Source organism: Haliotis cracherodii, unplaced genomic scaffold (genome assembly GCF_022045235.1).
Source record: "Haliotis cracherodii isolate W230 unplaced genomic scaffold, xgHalCrac1.p SCAF_2, whole genome shotgun sequence".
NCBI classification, from domain to species: Eukaryota; Metazoa; Mollusca; class Gastropoda; order Lepetellida; family Haliotidae; genus Haliotis; species Haliotis cracherodii.
Window position 1 is genome coordinate 12,176,760 of NW_027266275.1, and position 18,903 is coordinate 12,195,662.

An 18,903-nucleotide genomic window follows, 5' to 3' on the forward strand; every position below is an offset into this window, starting at 1 on the left:
GATATCGCCATGTTGGTTGCCAATGACAACAACAGCCACTGTTGAAAGCTGTTTGTTGTGAGACACGAGGTAAAGGGAGTTATTTCTGCATCCGCACGACGAACAGGAGTGTGTAACTTCCAAAGATGGCAAACCTAGAAGGTATCGACCTTATGCAGCTGGACAGAATAATCGGTTTCAACGGTGAGTGTGTATAGTAGAACGATTGTACTGATTTTAGAACTGGGTGGTTTGTTTGGAATGTTTCAATCCTTTCTTTCCGTTGTCAGTGTCTTTCCAATCAAATCTTATAGTTCCTCAGACAGCGGGTCCTTGACATCATCGACTATATGCTCTGATATGTAACATAATATACATTATTGATTTACAAATGTGGGAGAGACGTGACGACGGTTCATTTTTCTGTTTCAGATTTATTTAAAATAAACTGTACATTAGGTATAATTTTTCGCCACGTAAGGTGACATGTATTTGACTATCATGATCCAGACCTAGATACTTAAAAGACTGATTATATCAAGTTGGCCTTATGTGCTGATCACATTTTCCATAAGTAAAGTCCTGATGTACATGTTGTAAAACAAATCAATCAATGTTCAATATTTTGAGCTCCATACCTACCCAATGTTCGGCATTTGTGTGTGCAGTTGATATTTGGCATTTTTGTCTTTATGTTTATGAGGAATGCGCTCGAGTTACTTCCTTTATAACACTTTCTAACAATCACAGCAGAGCCATGTGTTTCAAAAGCTGATGGTTATGAAAGTCAATACTGATAAACAAATCATATTGATGTGCATTTTTTACCAGACACCTATCCACCATGTTTGTTTGATGCTAGTAATATAGCTGAACATGACAGCATCACTATTTAAAAAATAGGGCGATTTACCTCAAAACAAGATTTTGCTTGCATTTGTAATATTCCTGCAATCTCATTCAAATCAGACCTTAGTTCTCGCTACCGCTAAACAAAGATCTAAAGACATCCCATTAGTGTTCGCGTCAGAATGACTAGCTCTGCTATTGACTGAAATCTGCATGGCAAGCGCCATGTTTTTATTAACTGGATCTCGAGTTCAGTCAAGTTTGTCAAGGGTGGAAACTGAACTTTAATGTCTGTTAACTCCCTTGCCCCAGGAAGATGGCATTTGTGTTCATAATTAAATCTCAAAAATGAATATCAAAGCAATCAATACACACAGATAATTCGACGTCAACTTTGAAGAAGTACTCGGAAATAGAGGTCCCATAATGGCATGTAACAACCTCATCTGTGATATCCATGGGACCCACATTTCAACAAACATTGTAGTCTGTATGAACTTTGGTAGTTTACCATTACATTTTCTCCATGAAAGCATGAAAGCATTTAATTCAAACTGTTGAATTACATTTTAAAATAATATGTTATTTATGATTATTTAACAGGGGCTGTAACAAATGGACTCAAAGTTCACCCAGATCGTCAAAATCTCATTTACCCTCTTGGTTGCAACATCATCATTGAGGAGATAGCCAAGGAAGGTTATGGCACCCAGACTATTCTGTCCAAGCACACAGACTATGTGTCTTGTCTTGCTATTTCCCCCTCGGGACGGTACCTGGCTTCCGGACAAGTCACACACATGGGCTTCAAGGTAAGTTTTTCATTGTCGTTATTGTAGGACACAATTGCAGATAGATGTTTTCAGGTTTAACCCAAAGTTCTCCCCACTTGGTGTGTTTTCAGTGGGATTGGCACCAAGTTATATAAACCAGGTTGATATCATTAATATGTTTATTTTCATGCTGATAGTGATAAATCCTCACAGAATTGTTGAAGGAAAAGAATTAATGTTTTGAAATAATATCAGATTGTCTGAATCTTAGTGAAATGAACTTAAGCTTTTATATTTATAACTGAAATCGTGGACTGAAAAAAATATGAAAGATCACACAATTAACCCAATTATTATTTTGTATGTTTTCCAAGGCAAGACTATTGTTGTGATAAATTTTGATTAAAAAGATTTGTTTTATTAGTGTTGTCAGTTTAATAAGACAGCTTCTTTGCTTTGTAATTAACTGTTGATGTTTATATTCAAGGCTGTCATCATCATCTGGGACTATGTCACGAAGCAGCCAGTTCACGAGATGACTCTACACAAGGTCAAGGTTGAGGCACTTTCCTTTTCCAAGAATGAAACATACCTAATCTCACTTGGCGGGCAAGATGATGGATCGTAAGTCCCCATTAAATAAGCAATAATTTTTTAATAGTGGAAAGGGGCGGTCAGGTAGCCTAGTGGTTAAAGAGTTTGCTCGTCACGCCGAAGACCCAGGTTCGATTTGATAAATTGGGTGATGCCCATTTCTTGTGTCCTCCGTGATATTGCTGGAATATTGCTAAAACCATACTCATTCACTTAAAAGTGAATAATAACTTAACCTCATCATTTTTATGATTAAATTTGATTTGGTAGTTTAGAGATCAGAAAAGTTTCATATTTGATCCTGGAAAAAAAAAATTCAATGTATTTATGATCTTGCAGCGTGTAAAGATTTTTAGCATTCAACACAAAGCCACCCTGTACAGAGGACTATCAGTGAGAATAAACCATTACTTTGCAATCATTAACAATCCATAAATACTAGGAAGTGGAAGGAATAGGTTTTGACAAGGCCACAAGCCAGGATGGTTTATTATTTTATTTTAGTTGGGAGGGGTAAAATTGTGTTGGAAAAATAGAAGGTAAGTTAGAATTCAGGATATTCATATTACGGGTTTGAAGTGAACACCATTTCACACAGACAAAGATTTGGTCTTACATTTGCAAATATAGTTTAAAATTATGATCATTCATGAGACATCAATAAATTTGCAGAGATCTAACATGACAAAAAATCCTGTGTCAGTTCAACTCTAAACGTCACGCCGAAGACCCGGGTTTGATTCCCAACATGGGTACAATGTGTGAAGCCCATTTCTGGTGTCCCCCGTCGTGATATTGCTGGAATATTGCTAAAAGCGACATAAAAACATACTCACTTCACTTCACTTCAACTCTAAACTTTCAGTTTTCCTATAAGAGATGTGTGTTTTTGTATTTCAGGGTTGTGGTGTGGGATGTTGAGAGAGGGGAGGCCATCTGTGGATCCCCAGCTCAGGTGGAGAGTGCTGGCAACACTTACTGTGTCTGTGCCTCTGAAGTGTCAGATGACATCTTCGCCACTGGAGGAGAGTAAGTATCTCAACACATCTGTTTCAAGGATATTCAACCTGATTGTCAATGATGAGAAATTGTGATGTACTTGCTTCATAAAATGAAATCCATGTAGGGCATGTGCATCTGTTGTTGACAATATATGTACCAGAGAATCATCACTTTTAAGCTGAATTGTATTTGATGTCTTTATAATTATTTACTGATATAGTAAGCCTTAATTTCAGATGTTTAACAAAGGCATGATTGTGAATGATTTGTTTGTTAGTCCACACTCAAACTGGCTTCCTCAAATAATAAAAATATTGTCACCCTCTAAAGGATATGATCTTGCATCAATAACAAAATCTAGAAAATTAAATAATCAGTATTGGATGACCCAAATCACAAATATTTTATTTTCATATTGATGTTTTCAACAATATGGCAATATTATAAAGTTATTTAGATGTATGTACTGGTATTTGAATTTGCATATTTTTATAAGTGATGTTCCCACTTCACAGGAACACACTGAGAGTATGGCAGCTTGATGTGCAAAACAGAAAAATACGACCAACTGACGTCAACCTAGGAGTTCTCAAAAGGACTGTCAAATGTATACAGGTGGGTTTCTTTCATGTTCACAGTGCATATGATAGGATCTCTAGGGTGGGATTATGTGTTAAAGATGAGGTGGAATTGGGTTTAACATCACGATCAAGATTATTGCACTTTCATAGCGACGTGTGTGTGTGTGTGTGTGTGTGTGGCTGCTTGTACTAGACCGGACTAATTGCCGATTTTATTGTGCTAGCCCACTGAGATACCATGCCGCAATTTAAAATGAATACCCCACTCAGACGCAGTATACTGACTCCAAGCTGACCAGTCCTTGTTTTAGCCCCTTAATGCTCAGCACCAGGAGGGTAAGGACAAATACCATCTTTTAATGTCTTTTGGCATGACATGTCTGGGGATCAAACCCCAAACCTTCCGCTCTCTGGGCAAACACTCTACCACTAGGCCATGGAGACAGTCAATTATGGGTTAGAATGTTGTTGCAACATGTGTATAATTTGACTTGATTGATGGTTGCGTCATATTGTTGCTGGAAAGAGGAGGTTAAAATGGGGATAAGACGGCCACAATGGCCACTGACCATGTAAAGTACTTGGATGGGTGACAAGTTACATTTATCCCTGCAACTGTAGTAAGTCTTTATCATAGCAGGGGTGAACATCATGAGCAAATGCTGTTTAATGCCACAACCAACATTTTTAGTCGCCTGTAAGTAATCTTGTCTGGATCAGAACCAAAGAAGGTTTGATAGTTCGAGCAACCATCTGTGCAATCTAGGTGGTATGTAGGGCTTGGACGAGTCCAAATTTACTACCCTGGTACCCACTCCCCTATTACCCGACCCTACCCAGGTACCCACTGTAGGTTTCAGGAGATGTCTCAAAATGTCCGATTGGGAACATTCTTAGCATAGCCCTGGCAAAACGTATTTAGATACATGTATTAAACAATCTGGTCATTCATATACTGAAGTTGAATTAAGTTATATTTTTATTCAACCATATGAAAAATCAGAAGGAATGGGTTCATAGTGCGAAAGAAATGCGAACATTAGTGACTTGTAGTGTAACCTTAGAGTTCTTGATAATTTTTGTCGTTAAACAATATATCCCATGACTAACCACAGGTCCGGGTAGTCCTGTGGGTACCCAGGTCCTACTGAGTACCCACCCGACCCAGGTACCCGAGTTACCTGTCCCAGTCCTAGTAGTATGGTACACACAATACTAGGTCACACATATCACCATCCTTTCCTAATTATGTTCAACCTTCATACACAAATTTGGGACCTCTTTTACCCTGGAATCACAACAGGACGGTTTATCACTGCTCTTTCACTGCCAGTCGTCAAAGGCGCCGCAATTCCATACCTGTGTTCGTGGGTTTCACCGAAGTGGTAAAGGTCTGAGACCTGCATCACTTCAGGATTTCCTCCCACATTTAGCTGACACGCCGCGATATAACTGGAATACTGTTAAAAGCGGCGTTAAACCCAACTCAATCACTCACTCACTTTCACGGTGGAGTGTCCAAGGAAGGACCGACTGTTGCATTGCTGACTTTATGTTAGATTATACTCTTATTGGCTACTGGTTTGTCTATCATTTACACCTCAAAAGTAATTGTGATAGATCCTGATTTAAGTTTGTTTTGTTTGTTGTTTTTTGCCGCACTCAGCAATATTCCAGCTAAATGATGGCGGTCTGTAAATAATCAAGTCTGGACCAGACAATCCAGGGATTGACATCATGAGCATCGATCCACGCAATTGGAATCAATGACATGCATCAACCAAGTCAGCGAGCACCCGATCCTGTTAGTCGCCTTTTACGGCAAACATGGTCGCCTTTTACAGCAAGCATGGGTTGCTGAAGACCTATTCTACCCCGGAATCTTCACGGGTCCTGATTTATGTGATAGTGATAGGATCTAGGTTGAAAGTTTGTTGTATTCTAGATATTTCTGATTTTTTCACATAGTTACAATGTAGATATCAATTATGTCATGTTACATAACTTTCTCTTCAGATGATAAACAAGGATAACCTGAACTTCTTCTTCTGTGGCACGACAACTGGGGACATCCTCGCCATCAACATGAACACAGTCCGTCTGCAGTTCCTTGTGCCAGAAAAAAACAAGTTCAGTCAGGGAGTTACAGCCCTTTCTTTTGTCAAAGTTGATGAGGGTGCAGAAAACTTTGATTTCCTGGTTGGAGCCGGAGATGGTACACTGGCTCAGTGTAAGATCAAGGTCACCATGAATGGGAACAAGATCAAGGCAACTCTCAAACACAATGTTGAGTATGTGTCAACATGATTGTCTCATTATTGAATCAAATATATAAGATCATGAAATGAACTTTGCGTCAAATATATCAAAATGATTAAAGCAGTGACATGTTAAGTTATCATTTTTCATAGTGAGGACATGACAAATGGATTTTGACGTTTTAGGTCATTCGAATTTGCAGATTTGCAAACTTGACAGAACATATTTGATTTAAACTTTTTTAAAAAACATTTTACTTTGTCAGCGCATCCTCTAAATTTTGACATTAATTTTGTATTCTGCAGGCCCTGGAAAGATAATCTGGTGAAGAACAAATGCAGTTCCTTGACTTCCATAGCCCTAAGAGGATCTGGACACCAGGTAGTTAGTTGTGGCTAAACTTCCGCAGTTAGTAATAGTGGGCACAGGGATTCCAATGGCCTGACTCACTGTTGGGGGTTCACAAGGTGGTCCAAAGTGTTACATTTTGCTGTGCAGAGTTCCTACCCTTAGCCATATCAGAATCTGCAGATTGGGGATCTAATCCGACTACAATCGTGATCCTGTCTGTGCTTGTTGGTTTCACGAATGGCGTAAACGTCTATGGCCTGTGACACTCTGCGCTTGCATACAGTGAACTTATATCCTAACCAATTCACTCACAACTCACTGGTGACCCAGTCGTCGAGGGAGCCGCTATTTACTGTGCAGAGTTGGGCATGCCTGAAACCTGAAATTGTTGGTTCGAATCCTGTATCCGCCTCCATTATGTTTCTAGGTTTGTCAGCCCCTAAATGTGCTCATAGGTTTCACCAAAGTGGTAAATTTCTGAGACCTGCATCACTTCAGGCTTTCCTCCCACATTAAGCTGCCATGCCATGATATATACTGGAATACTGTTCAAAGCAGCTTTAAATCCAACTCATTTACAACTCACTGTGTAATTTATCACTGATTAGGTATTCTAGTCCTATAATAGTTGAGAGTTTTGGCTTTCCTCCAGGATTGAATTACCATGATATGATGTCATGTACAAAGTGTTGTTGCCTCAACTTTCTCCTTACTTTTTATGTTTTGCAATATGAGTAGCTTAATTAATATTAAAGAAAGTAGATAGCTGTTCACATGGCAAGTTTTACTGTCTGTTCTTGTGTTTACTGTAGTTTCTTGATATGTTTCAGTTCTTTGTTGGAAGTGGCAGTTCAAACATCTACAAGTTTAACTATCCTGAGTTCAGTTGTGTCCTCAAGAAAACCTGTCACTCCAAGCCTGTCAATGATGTCATCTTCCCCCAGTAAGTGCTCCAGTTCATGCAATGTTTATTTTCAGGGGTTGAGCTATTGGGTTTATGAGTTTAAATGTCTATGATCTGTGAATCTATGCATTTAACAGTTGACAACTGCCAATGTGTTTTCAGCGGAACTTCTGAGTTGATTGTGACTTGCCAGGATGAGGAGATCCGAATCTGGCACCGTGAGACTGGGAAGGAAATAAGGCGCCATGTTGTCTCCAACATGATGTGCAATGCTATTGACATCACAAGGGATGGCAAGTCTATCGTCAGTGGTAAGTGATTACTGAAATATACAAAAGCACATTTCATATCTCATATTGTTTTTTGTTTTTTTTTCAAATCAAGTGAAAGTATTCACTTTGCAGAGCTGTCTCAATTCCTAAATGGAATACATAAATCATTTAGGGGCGGTCGGGTAGCCTAGTGATTAAAGCGTTCGCTCGTCACACCAAAGACCCAGGTTCGATTTCCGACATAAATACAATGTGTGAAGCCCATTTCTGGTGTCCCCTGCCATGATATTGCTGGAATAATGCTAAAAGCTGCGTAAAACCATACTCACTCACTCACATAAATCATTTATGGATTCATTTTTTTGCACAGCCTGGGCAGATGGGAAGATACGAGTGTATGGCTTTGGCCCTAAAGACATCACAGAGAGGTTCAGTATCACTGATGCTCACAACAAAGGTGTGACTGCTATTGCCTGTACATCTGATGGAAGACATATTGTGAGCGGCGGGGGTGAAGGCCAAGTGAGGATCTGGAGAGTGGAGGAGAGCTATGAGTCGCGAGGAAAGACATCCTACCGAGGTGTCCTCGAGGCGACAATGAAGGAACACAAAGGTCTGGTGTCCGCCATCAAGATCCGGAACAATGACAGGGAATGTGCCTCAGCCAGTACAGATGGAACCTGCATCATCTGGTGCCTCGTGTGAGTTCTTGCACAAAGTTTATCTTCTTTAAACACAACATCATGTTCATATATCTATGACAACGCATCTTGCTGTGCAAAGTTGCATCCTTTAGTTGCTGGAATCGGCTGGTCATGGGTTCAGAATTCCTTCCTTCCTCCGCCATGAAGCTGACATTGCCATGATAAAACTTGTTCATGTAGTGTTAAAACACTTATGTTACATGTTTGATCTTAGATGTGTTATCACCAATAGCGAGGGCTGGGGTAGCCTAGTGGTTATAGGATTTGCTTGTCATGCTGAAAGCCTGGGTTCAAATCCCAACATGGGTACCAAGTGTGAAGCCCATTTCGAGGCATGTTTGTCATGACACTGATTTCTTTGATTTTTGTAATTAGAAGTTACATGAAAAGTAAATGAGATGGGTTTTTTTGTTTTTTTTCAGAAATCAAGCCAGGAAACAGATTGTGTTTGCCAACACGTTGTTCCAGTGTGTGTCCTATGGCCTGGGTGGTCATCACATCGTGACAAGTGGAACTGACCGCAAGATTGCCTACTGGGAGACCCTTGATGGCTCCGGCACAAGGGAGCTGGATGGAGCCAAGACAGGAGCCATCTACACAATTGACATGTCCCCTGATGGCAAATACTTTGTGTCTGGAGGAGAAGAGAAAATCATCAAGGTGTGTGGTCAACAGAAGCTGTTCACTTGAAGCATTGTTGTTAGCATGTGTGTAACAATATCAGTGTTTGTATTTTGGCATGAAATCCAAAAAATCCCAAGGGCCCCCTAACTCATTATAAGGGTTGGATCCCCAAAGAATAGTTTCAATTAGTATCCAGTGTATTGTGTCTCCACTCAATATGACAGATACCCTGGGCATGAATAGAACTAGGTGAAGTAATTTTTTTTCTTGCCATTATTAAATTTTCATTTACTTTACCAGCTGCCATGTTTATCTGACACTCGTTCTCTGTCACTTACCATATCCACAGTTAACACTTCTTATAATGCCATTTATCTGGTTTGTATGTGATTGCATATATATATTTGATAAAGTTCTTAATGCAGACAATCTTGATCATTAGCAGTTTACTGTCGCTGTTTTCGTAGCCAACATATCCTCCTTTTGTTTCAGTTGTGGAGGTATGATGAAGGGGAGGTAACTCACATCGGAATTGGTCACAGCGCACCTATCACCAAGGTTCGCATTTGTCCAAACCAGCGCAACATCGTCAGTGTTGGCACAGATGGTGCTATTCTAATTTGGAAATTCCCTGCTGAGGATGGGTACCGTGGACAAATGCAACAACTTGAGTGCTCCTCATAAAATGGACAATTTTTCTCAGAAATACTTTTGCCATTGTTTTCAGCGCAGGTATCAAATCATCTCCGTCCACCAATTGTGATAACACTGTACCAAACAGAATCAAGTTTTTAAAGATTTTTAGGTTTAGCGAAGTCAGAAAAATGCAAAACAGAACAAGTAACCAGTAGTTTTCATGGTTCATTTACAAACCATTTTATGATCCAGGACATTTCCAGTAAGCCAAAGCTATGTTTGGCTGCAAAAGATGAACATCCCAAGTACCAGTTCTGTCAAGATATATACAAGTATAACAGTTTACTTGCCTGTCTGCTTCATGTGCGATTCAAGGAGTAACAAACAGAATGTTAAGAAACAAATGTCTTTGGATTTGATTGAATGTGCTCAATCTTACTTTATAGTTTTGAATAATATAGTCCATGAAGAAATCTTTGAACATTTCATTTATTTTAATTCCTGAAAAATTAGACAAAAATAGGAATATGTCTTTATTATGTTTAGGAAGTGTCATCACCAAATGTTTCTTATTGTATTATTTAAAACATGAAAACATATTTATTTCTACAATTTGTTAAATGTTGATTTTAGTGCAACTATTTGTGATGTGTCTGATTGAACTACCACCAGTATTTTCCGGTTCTGTGTATATATGTAACACTATTGACTCCTCCTAGATGTAGATTAAATAACAACATATATTGTATATATAAAGTGACAACTCTCTGTGTAAACATGCTAGAACTTCAGTACATATCATGTCTGCCATGTTGGTTTTGCTATCAGCAAACATTGTACAGTCCAATACTCCCTGATTGAAATAAATACACATTTCACCTACATTGACCTGTTTGGTGCTTGTTTGGGCTGACATGTAGCTTAGATATGCTATGTCCTTGTGTAGAAAAAGGATCCAGTGGGCACAATGGCAGCTGCATTTGATTTTGACATGGTTGGCGGACCCACACAAATATACTAAGCTTGTCATACGGAGCTAGCCACTTCCGCCACCAATACACTGCACCACCGGAACCAGTTTCATATTCATATATAACATGTTAAATAAATGATCTCTCTGCTCTCGTCTACTTCTCTGTGCTGCCATGTTGTACCCAAAGGATGTGAACTGTTGCTCACACATTGGATGTTTTATCTGGTCACGGTATGATGACCTTCAATAATAATCATTGTAAGTTACAAATTGTGGAACTGTTTTATGGATGTGTGAGTTAATCTGTCAGGACATTTCTTGTTCAGTGAATTTTGCCATGGGAGATTTTGATAGGCGTGAAGACAAATGTTTTGCAATAGCTTCTTCCATTTTAAAACCAAACTACATCAAAATCCACACCGCTATTGTTGCAACTGTCTTCTTCAGCTTCATCTGCACATTCTATAGCATATAAAATATGGAACCATTTACTCATCCAAGGAGGACCCGGAAACTAATAATGAGCACTGCTCACTAATATCCCCCAACTTGAAATACCCCCTATGGAAAAAAGCAATATTTTCTCTGAAAATCCACTTATCGAAATGAAACTTTTCCCTGCATCTCTTCTGGAATGGAAAGTGTACCCCCAATTTGAAAATAATCCAATAAGTAGTTTTCAAGTTATAGGTCGCACAAATATTATATGAAATATAAAGTTCAAAACATGAATAAAATCATATTTTTGAGAAAATACACCGAACATCAAAAAACTTAACTTTGCACTGCACCTCTCCTATAAGTATAGAAAGTGTTCCTTAAATTTGAAAAGAATCCATCTCATAGTTCTTGAGTTATACAAAACACAAACGTTGACGTTCAAAACGTAAAAAATCATATTTTTTTTCAGAAAATCCACATATCACAATCAAACTTTTACTGCACTGCACCTCTTCTATCAGCATGGAAACTATTCACTAAAATTAAAAAGAATCCATGCAGTAGCTTTTTTCCTGAGATTGTCAGTCCAACATGTGGAGACAGGAAAGGTCAAGCATGGAGTTTCCCAATCCTGCAGATAATGTAGATGATAAGAATTCACCAAAATATCTCAAAATCAAAGGACCAGTGAAACGGGACTATTATGTAGACTTCATAATGATAAGGATTACATTTATTATTATAATGCTGACAATAAGCAATATTTCAACCATTTCTGAATGACATAAGCGTTGAATACAGGAGATAAACCTGAAGCCATGCCTCAAGAAGGGCAGCATAAACCGTAATGCAAGGCTTAGAGGTGTACATACATGTCCCAGCTCTGGATCTTGATCATTTCTCAATAAGCAAAGAAACATCAAAATTATTAGATTTGAGACAATTTATTCACATACAAGCCATTCAAACATAAGGTAAATCATAATATGCATAAAACAATACACTGACACACAATACATTCGACTTCCATTCCACTGATGCCTGGAGATCGACTTCACAGGGCTGACAGGCGTTGTCCAGCTGTATCGATCGGGTCACAGGGTCATGTTGACTCAACCCCAGGCCTGGGTCCGGCAGTAGTGTAGGACCAGCTTCCCATCACTCCCAAAACACTACACAGAAGCAAATGTTTATAAAAGATCACACAAACAAGGATAGATTTTAAAACAAATTTGTATTTAGCTATCAGGGCTTGTTCATTCAAAGATGGTGAGGTGAAATGGGGTTTAACGTCGCGTCCGAAATGATTGCACTGATATAGCGACATGCATGTGTGTGTTTGTGTGTGTGTGTGTGTGTGTGTGTGTGTGTGTGTGTGTGTGTGGCTGCTTGTACTAGTCCGGACTGATGCCGATTTATAGTGCTAGCCCACTGAGATACCATGCCGCAGTTTAACATGAATACCCCACTCAGACACAGTATACTGACTCCGAGCCGACCAGTCCTTCTTTTAGCCATTTAATGCCAAGCGCCAGACAGGGTAACAACAAGTACCATCTTAACGTCTTATAGTATGACGCGGCCGGGGATCGAACCCCAGACCTTCCGCTCTCCGGGCGGATGCTCTGCCACTAGACCACGGAGGTGGTCGCTCATTCTAAGAGTTACTGACCCTTCTCCAAACTGGCCTACAACTAAATGGTGAAGGCCTAGCAGGACTAAAGCAACTAAAGATGTTGTTTTACACAACATTACAAAATGGAAGCCAGTTGTCATTCTACCGAGATGATAACATTATTAAAATTTGACATACACGGAGAAGGGTGACATTTGACTATCCAGACAAGCTATTTACTTTACATCTCAGCAAGCCCTTTATTTTTTTAACTGGCTACGGGCAAACAGTCCAGCACTGAGTAAAGAACTTCCGTAATAACAATAAACAGTGTTTTCCTAAAAACAAAACGCAGTTTATATGTTTAATTTTATTTTGTTGATTGCCATTAAGGAAGTTCAAAGGTAATAAAATTATCGAACCAACAACAGTTTATTGACTGGAGTGGTCAGTGTTGCCTAGTTTGGCACGAGTGGGTAGAACTCTTGACCCCAGCAGTGATAACTCACTGGATGTCCATTGTGTAATTCTTTAGTTGACATGTTATGTACTTGTTACAGCTGCTGCTCAATAAACTGTGGTTGATTACATATTTCAGTAGGTATTTCTGCTAACCAAAGCGTGCATTGATGCCATCTTATTGTTGATAGTCATTTTGGAGACATAAATGCCAAGTTTCATTAAATGCGAACGAAGACCACTCACATTTTTTGCATTCAATTCACGCTCGCCTTAATTTCAAGATTTACAGTATCTAGCAGTCACATTTACCAGCCATAGTCGGTTTGGACATTTCTAAAACAGGCTCAGATGTACTTACATCAAAGAGAACACCAACATCTGTGTCTGGTGATGGAGCAAAAGACTGATTGACATACAGAAACTGAAACAGAAATAAGAGGCAATGTAGATACAATGTTATACACTAAGTCATGACATGGATCAAAATGAATTTCATGTCAGGGGCAGTGGCCCTTGTGACACTGCTTGAGTATTTCTAGATCATTAATATCACAAGTGTCTGAAATGCACTATCCTGTTACATAAAGATATAATAGAATAGTGCATTTCTCACACTCATATTTATTAATTTTGAAATATTTAAGCAACGAGACCATTTGTCTCCACTCGCCCCTTTCCGTAACCTGCAAGAAGACTCATCCCCCTATCGATGAATGTTATGTGCAAAAATACGACAAACCAATCAGAATGCGGGTATGATTTCAAGTTCTTCGTCAAAGAATCCCTCAGATATAATTTTTGATTTTACATATGTCTTGCATATAAAAATATACCCAAGACACAGTTCAATGTGTTCAATCATACTGTATAATACCTTACGTCCCGAAGTGTCTTAAATTGCATCTGGAATATATAGATATATGGGAAATTTGCGTGAATCATTACGCAATAAGTTGACAATTGTTTTAGGTATGCCCGTTTGCGCTCTGACAGAACCCAGTCGCAAAAAATGGCCATGAGAAGGGCACAAGTCGCTAGTTGGTTTGTCCCGGAATAACACAAGTTGGTCACAAATGCATTGAGACAAGGACCTGTGGTCAGGGGAGGCAATTTGGATTATCTCCCCTCCTCAGTTGTAATGTCAGATGGAGAAATAGTCAAACGTTGATGCTATCTCTTTAGGGTATAAATCCACTGAAAGTTATTCTATCTGAATGGATAACAAAACAACTTCTTTGCATCTATCCCACGTTTGTTTCCATCAAGCTAAAACCGTTAGGCCACACCCACTAGCGGGGTCAGTACTGTTTCTTGGTTATTTAATCAATACAGACTCTGAGTGGGCGGGGCTTCTCTTATATTATTGTGTTGAATGATCATGATGTGTCACTGAATTAGCACGTTTGACTACAGCTTTTTGTGTTCATGATTAAATATGCAGTCTGTGAAGTTATTAACTTTGCACAGCAGGGTGCAGATTTATACACTTTGTCTTTTTATGTTTATTCCTCCATAAACAAGAAATAACTTATGTCAGTTCAAAGTTAAACTTGATTTCATGTCTGTTAGGGATATACATTAGTGAGTAAGTGAGTGAATATGGTTTTACGCCGCTTTTAGCAATATTCCAGCAATATCAGGCGGGGGACACCACAAATGGGCTTCACACTTTGTACCCATGTCGGGAATCGAACCCGGGTCTTCAACGTGACGAGGAAGGCTTTAACCACCAGGCTACCCGACCGCCCCAGGATATACATTAACTTTGGCCCTCATGTGGATATATGATTATGATTACGACAGATATACTGACACACAATCTGTGGCTGTCTACTAATCTCTAATAAAACTGCTTGTAAACATACCAATGCATGATATCTTAAACATGACAAAATGAATTCTCATTACATGTTCATATATCCTCTTTCTTGACACATTTTTGGATATTTCTGTGAACTTCTATCAGCAGCAAACTGTTACGTACACAAAGCTTGTGTGTTGTAGGTTTTATAAAGGTCAACTGACTACTTTCAGAGACACCTACCAGTGACACCTACCAGTGACTCTGACTATAAAGGTCAACTGACTACTTTCAGAGACACCTACCAGTGACTCTGAGTGTAAAGGTCAACTGACTACTTTCAGTGACAACTACCAGTGACACCTACCAGTGACTCTGAGAGTAAAGGTCAACTGACTACTTTCAGAGACACCTACCAGTGACTCTGAGTGTAAAGGTCAACTGACCACTTTTAGAGACACCTACCAGTGACTCTGAGTGTAAAGGTCAACTGACTACTTTCAGAGACACCTACCAGTGACACCTGAGTGTAAAGGTCTACTGACTACTTTCAGAGACACCTACCAGTGACTCTGAGTGTAAAGGTCAACTGACTACTTTCAGTGACAACTACCAGTGACACCTACCAGTGACTCGGAGATATCTAACTTGATGTACTTCCTGATGAACTCAGACACCCAGCTGACCCTCTTGGTCCTGTCCACTGCCCACTTCTTCTTCTTCATGATGGGAGCATCTCCAGCAGGCTTCAGCAGTACATCAACTAGACATAGGAAGACATCTCACATCAACACAAAATAATGGACTGTGATAATTGTTCGAAAATATTTTCTTTAAAATGTTTGTAGACTTGGTGTAACTGGGGATGAAGTTGAACTCTGTTATCTCAAATGTACTGATGTTTCGAACATATTCTCCGGCTACAATATAAACATGTATACATTTGACCACTTATCTCGAATAAAGGATATCAATACATAGTGCTATTTCGAACCTTGCACTTGAAATAATTACCTATGTCAAATACCTTTCCCAAAACATCTGACATAGCTGCAAAAGGACAGTGCAATTTGAACCAATTGTTCAACCAGAAATGGACTTAACTTTTAATATAATTGTAATGGTAAAACATTGTGAGCATTGTAAAATATGGCAGCAGTTCCTGGATCCAAGAATTTCCAAACTTAAGGCTCGAGTGGCCCTTTGTTGTCTTTGTCAAGTGGACAGACTAACTGTAATTAAGCTGAACATAATTGTAAGCATTGTTATTGATCATTGCTTGCCAATCACATTTCAAGTTGTCACCACATACATGCGAGCGTTCTTAATTTCTTATCCATGCAATCATATTGCTATGGATGTATAAGTGAGTGAGTTGGGTTTAACGCCGCTTTCAACAGTATACCAGTTATATCGCAGTGTGTTAGCTTAATGTGGGAGGAAAGCCCGAAGTGATGCAGGTCTCAGACGTTTACCACTTCGGTGAAACCCACGAACACGGGTTAGGGGGGACAAACCTAGAAACATAATCGGGGCGAACTGGGATTCAAACCCACAATCAAAGGTTTCTGGCGTGGCCAAGGGACGCAACTCTGCACAGCAAATCGCGGCGCCTTAGACAACTGGGCCACCAGTGCCCCCCTACGGATGTATAATACTGTTACTTGATCGGTCTGAATGTTCCTGCCTCGTTATCTCGAATGTCCTGATATCTTGCAGTTAGAGCCTGGTCCACTTAGGTTCAGAATAACAACAGGGTTTGACTGTATACTGTAAACCTTGAAATTAACACGAGCATGCTTTAAATGCGAAAAATGCAAGTGGCAGTCGCATTAATATTGAGTCGCATTAATTTCAAGATTTACAGTGTCAATACAATGTATCAATACAGAAAAACAGTATGGATTCAAGTATAAAAATTTGCAAAACTCGAATGCTAAGTTAGTATGCCAGCTATAATTTAAGTGTATTAAAACTGAATAGAACAATGAGTGAGTGAGTTTAATCAAAGTCATGTTGGCAATATTTCAGCCATATAGTGACTTGAACACGCTATACAATATTTATAAAAACTGTCAGGGCACGGGTGGCCCAGTCGTCTAAGGCGCCGCCATTCACTGTGCAGAGTTGTGTCCCTTGGGCACGCCAGAAACCTATGATTGTGGGTTCGAATCAGGATTGGCCCCGATTATGTTTCTAGGTTCGTCAGCACCATACCTGTGCTCGTAGGTTTCACCGAAGTGGTAAACATTTGAGACCTGCAACACTTCGGGCTTTTCTCCCACATTAAGCCGACACACTGTGATATAACTGGAATACTGTTAAAAGCCTTTTTAAACCAAACTCACTCACTCTTATGCTATGAACATTTATCATGACTGGTACTTGTAAAGATATAACGCTAAGAAATACAACAATTAATGATGAAATATGAAAAGGACTTAAAACTCAATAACCTTGATCATTCACACAAACCTAAAATTATTGTCACAATGCTGTCTGTTACATAAATCAATGTGTTGCAAATCTACCATGATGATAATTGTAACTGACTGATTTTAGTTGACTTCACTAGCCATGAAACCACAGAGTTGCAATGTTGTTTAAGCTTTATGAATAGTTTTCCCATCACCAGTTTCTAACAGTCTTGACATGATACCTGGCAGCACCAAAGGGTAATAAATCAGTTTGTAAAACATAACACACTGCAGTGCTTTGTGGCATCATGGCCAGACAGCATTACTGCATTCTACTGGGTGCACAATTTCTGATTTCAACAAGCGCCACGCAGAGGAACGAAGTCAAGTTGCCAGCTAGAAACTATGCTGATAAGACTAAAGTTAATCTCATTTAAGCTTTACCGCAGGAGTTATCACAAACAATTAGTGCTCGTTTACCAAGCGATGAGCCTGCCTTAAACCAAGTGATGAGTACCGCTTAAACCAAGTTGTGAGCACCCTTAAACCATCTCACAAGCCCCCCTTAAACCAAGTGATGAGTCCGCCTAAACCATCTGATGAACCCCCCTTAAACCAAGTTATGAGCCCCCTTAAACCAAGTCATGAGCCCCCCTTAATCCATCTAACGAGCCCCCTTTAAACCAAGTGACGAGCCCCCCTTTAATCAAGTGATGAGTCCCTCTTTAACCAAGTGACAAGCACCCCTGAAACCAAGTGCCGAGTTCCCCTTAATCCAAAGCGAGAACAACTGCTGTCAGCCTAAACCAATTAGTGCTGTAAGCTGCACCTTGTAATTTGCATCGACTTTCTGCTCTTAATTAACCAACAGAAAAAATTCACTCTTGTATTCTTTTGCAATGATGAATTATTATTTACCCAATGCTCATAAGTAATGATGTTATTAAAGGCAGGGGCCGACAAATGAACTGTCTCGCTTTTCTTCTATTTCTACAGTACACACAGTGACACAGACAAGATCCGTGCACTAGCCTACCTTACACACAACTGTACTATTCTCGGGGTCGCATTCTCGTGGTCAAATGTTCCTATTCCTAGCCCTATCACATCGGTGTCGATTAACACCAGATTTGTTGAACGTGTTGATATACAAGTGTTGAAGAATAACTATATAAAATGACAATGGCATTGTCGCTATCGACACTAGTGATCGATATGTCCAGAGACCATGTAAAGATATATCGGTTTACGGTCTCTCATAGTCATATGTCAGACTAACAGTCTCTCGTAATCAGCTGTGAAATAACGTACTTTTCATCTTTTGTTGGGTGGCATTGGCAGTTCCTCCTGACAGACTATCTTGATGCGTCAGCCCAACGTCGTGGGGAGCATGTTCGACCTGTTCCTCAGCTTTGTCTGCCACCTTTCTTTCCTGATCATTGTTTTCTTTCAAGCCCTTCTCTTCCGTGTTTGTGTTTTCATCCGACATACCTCCCTCCTCCTCGCAGCGACGTTCATGGGAAGATAACCCTGCAGCACTATTTCAAAGCCGCCAACCGCTAAAACAAGATATTTATTTCCGTATTGAAGTTACGATCGTTTTAGCGCTAAGATCGCTTTGTGAAACAGAATCCTGGTGCGCCCCTCTCCTGCTCAGGGAATACGG

At 39.6% G+C, this 18,903-nt stretch overlaps 2 protein-coding genes across 2 annotated transcripts; one reads left to right on the forward strand and one right to left on the reverse strand.

The window, feature by feature from the left end:
* The first annotated feature begins 28 nt into the window (after positions 1–28).
* LOC139469788 (cilia- and flagella-associated protein 52-like) lies at positions 29–10,412 on the forward strand. Its single transcript, XM_071252084.1, has 12 exons — positions 29–183; positions 1,432–1,640; positions 2,089–2,225; positions 3,096–3,224; positions 3,713–3,812; positions 5,795–6,069; positions 6,343–6,418; positions 7,219–7,331; positions 7,455–7,603; positions 7,935–8,265; positions 8,691–8,928; positions 9,385–10,412. The coding sequence occupies exons 1-12, from the start codon at positions 126–128 to the stop codon at positions 9,574–9,576; spliced, it is 2,007 nt and encodes a 668-aa protein (XP_071108185.1). The 5' UTR covers positions 29–125; the 3' UTR covers positions 9,577–10,412.
* Positions 10,413–11,886: 1,474 nt separating this feature from the next.
* LOC139468694 (ubiquitin-like protein ATG12) lies at positions 11,887–18,762 on the reverse strand. Its single transcript, XM_071250814.1, has 4 exons — positions 18,549–18,762; positions 15,447–15,583; positions 13,378–13,440; positions 11,887–12,114 (listed from the first exon to the last, which is right to left on the reverse strand). The coding sequence occupies exons 1-4, from the start codon at positions 18,724–18,726 to the stop codon at positions 12,055–12,057; spliced, it is 438 nt and encodes a 145-aa protein (XP_071106915.1). The 5' UTR covers positions 18,727–18,762; the 3' UTR covers positions 11,887–12,054.
* Positions 18,763–18,903: the final 141 nt, after the last annotated feature.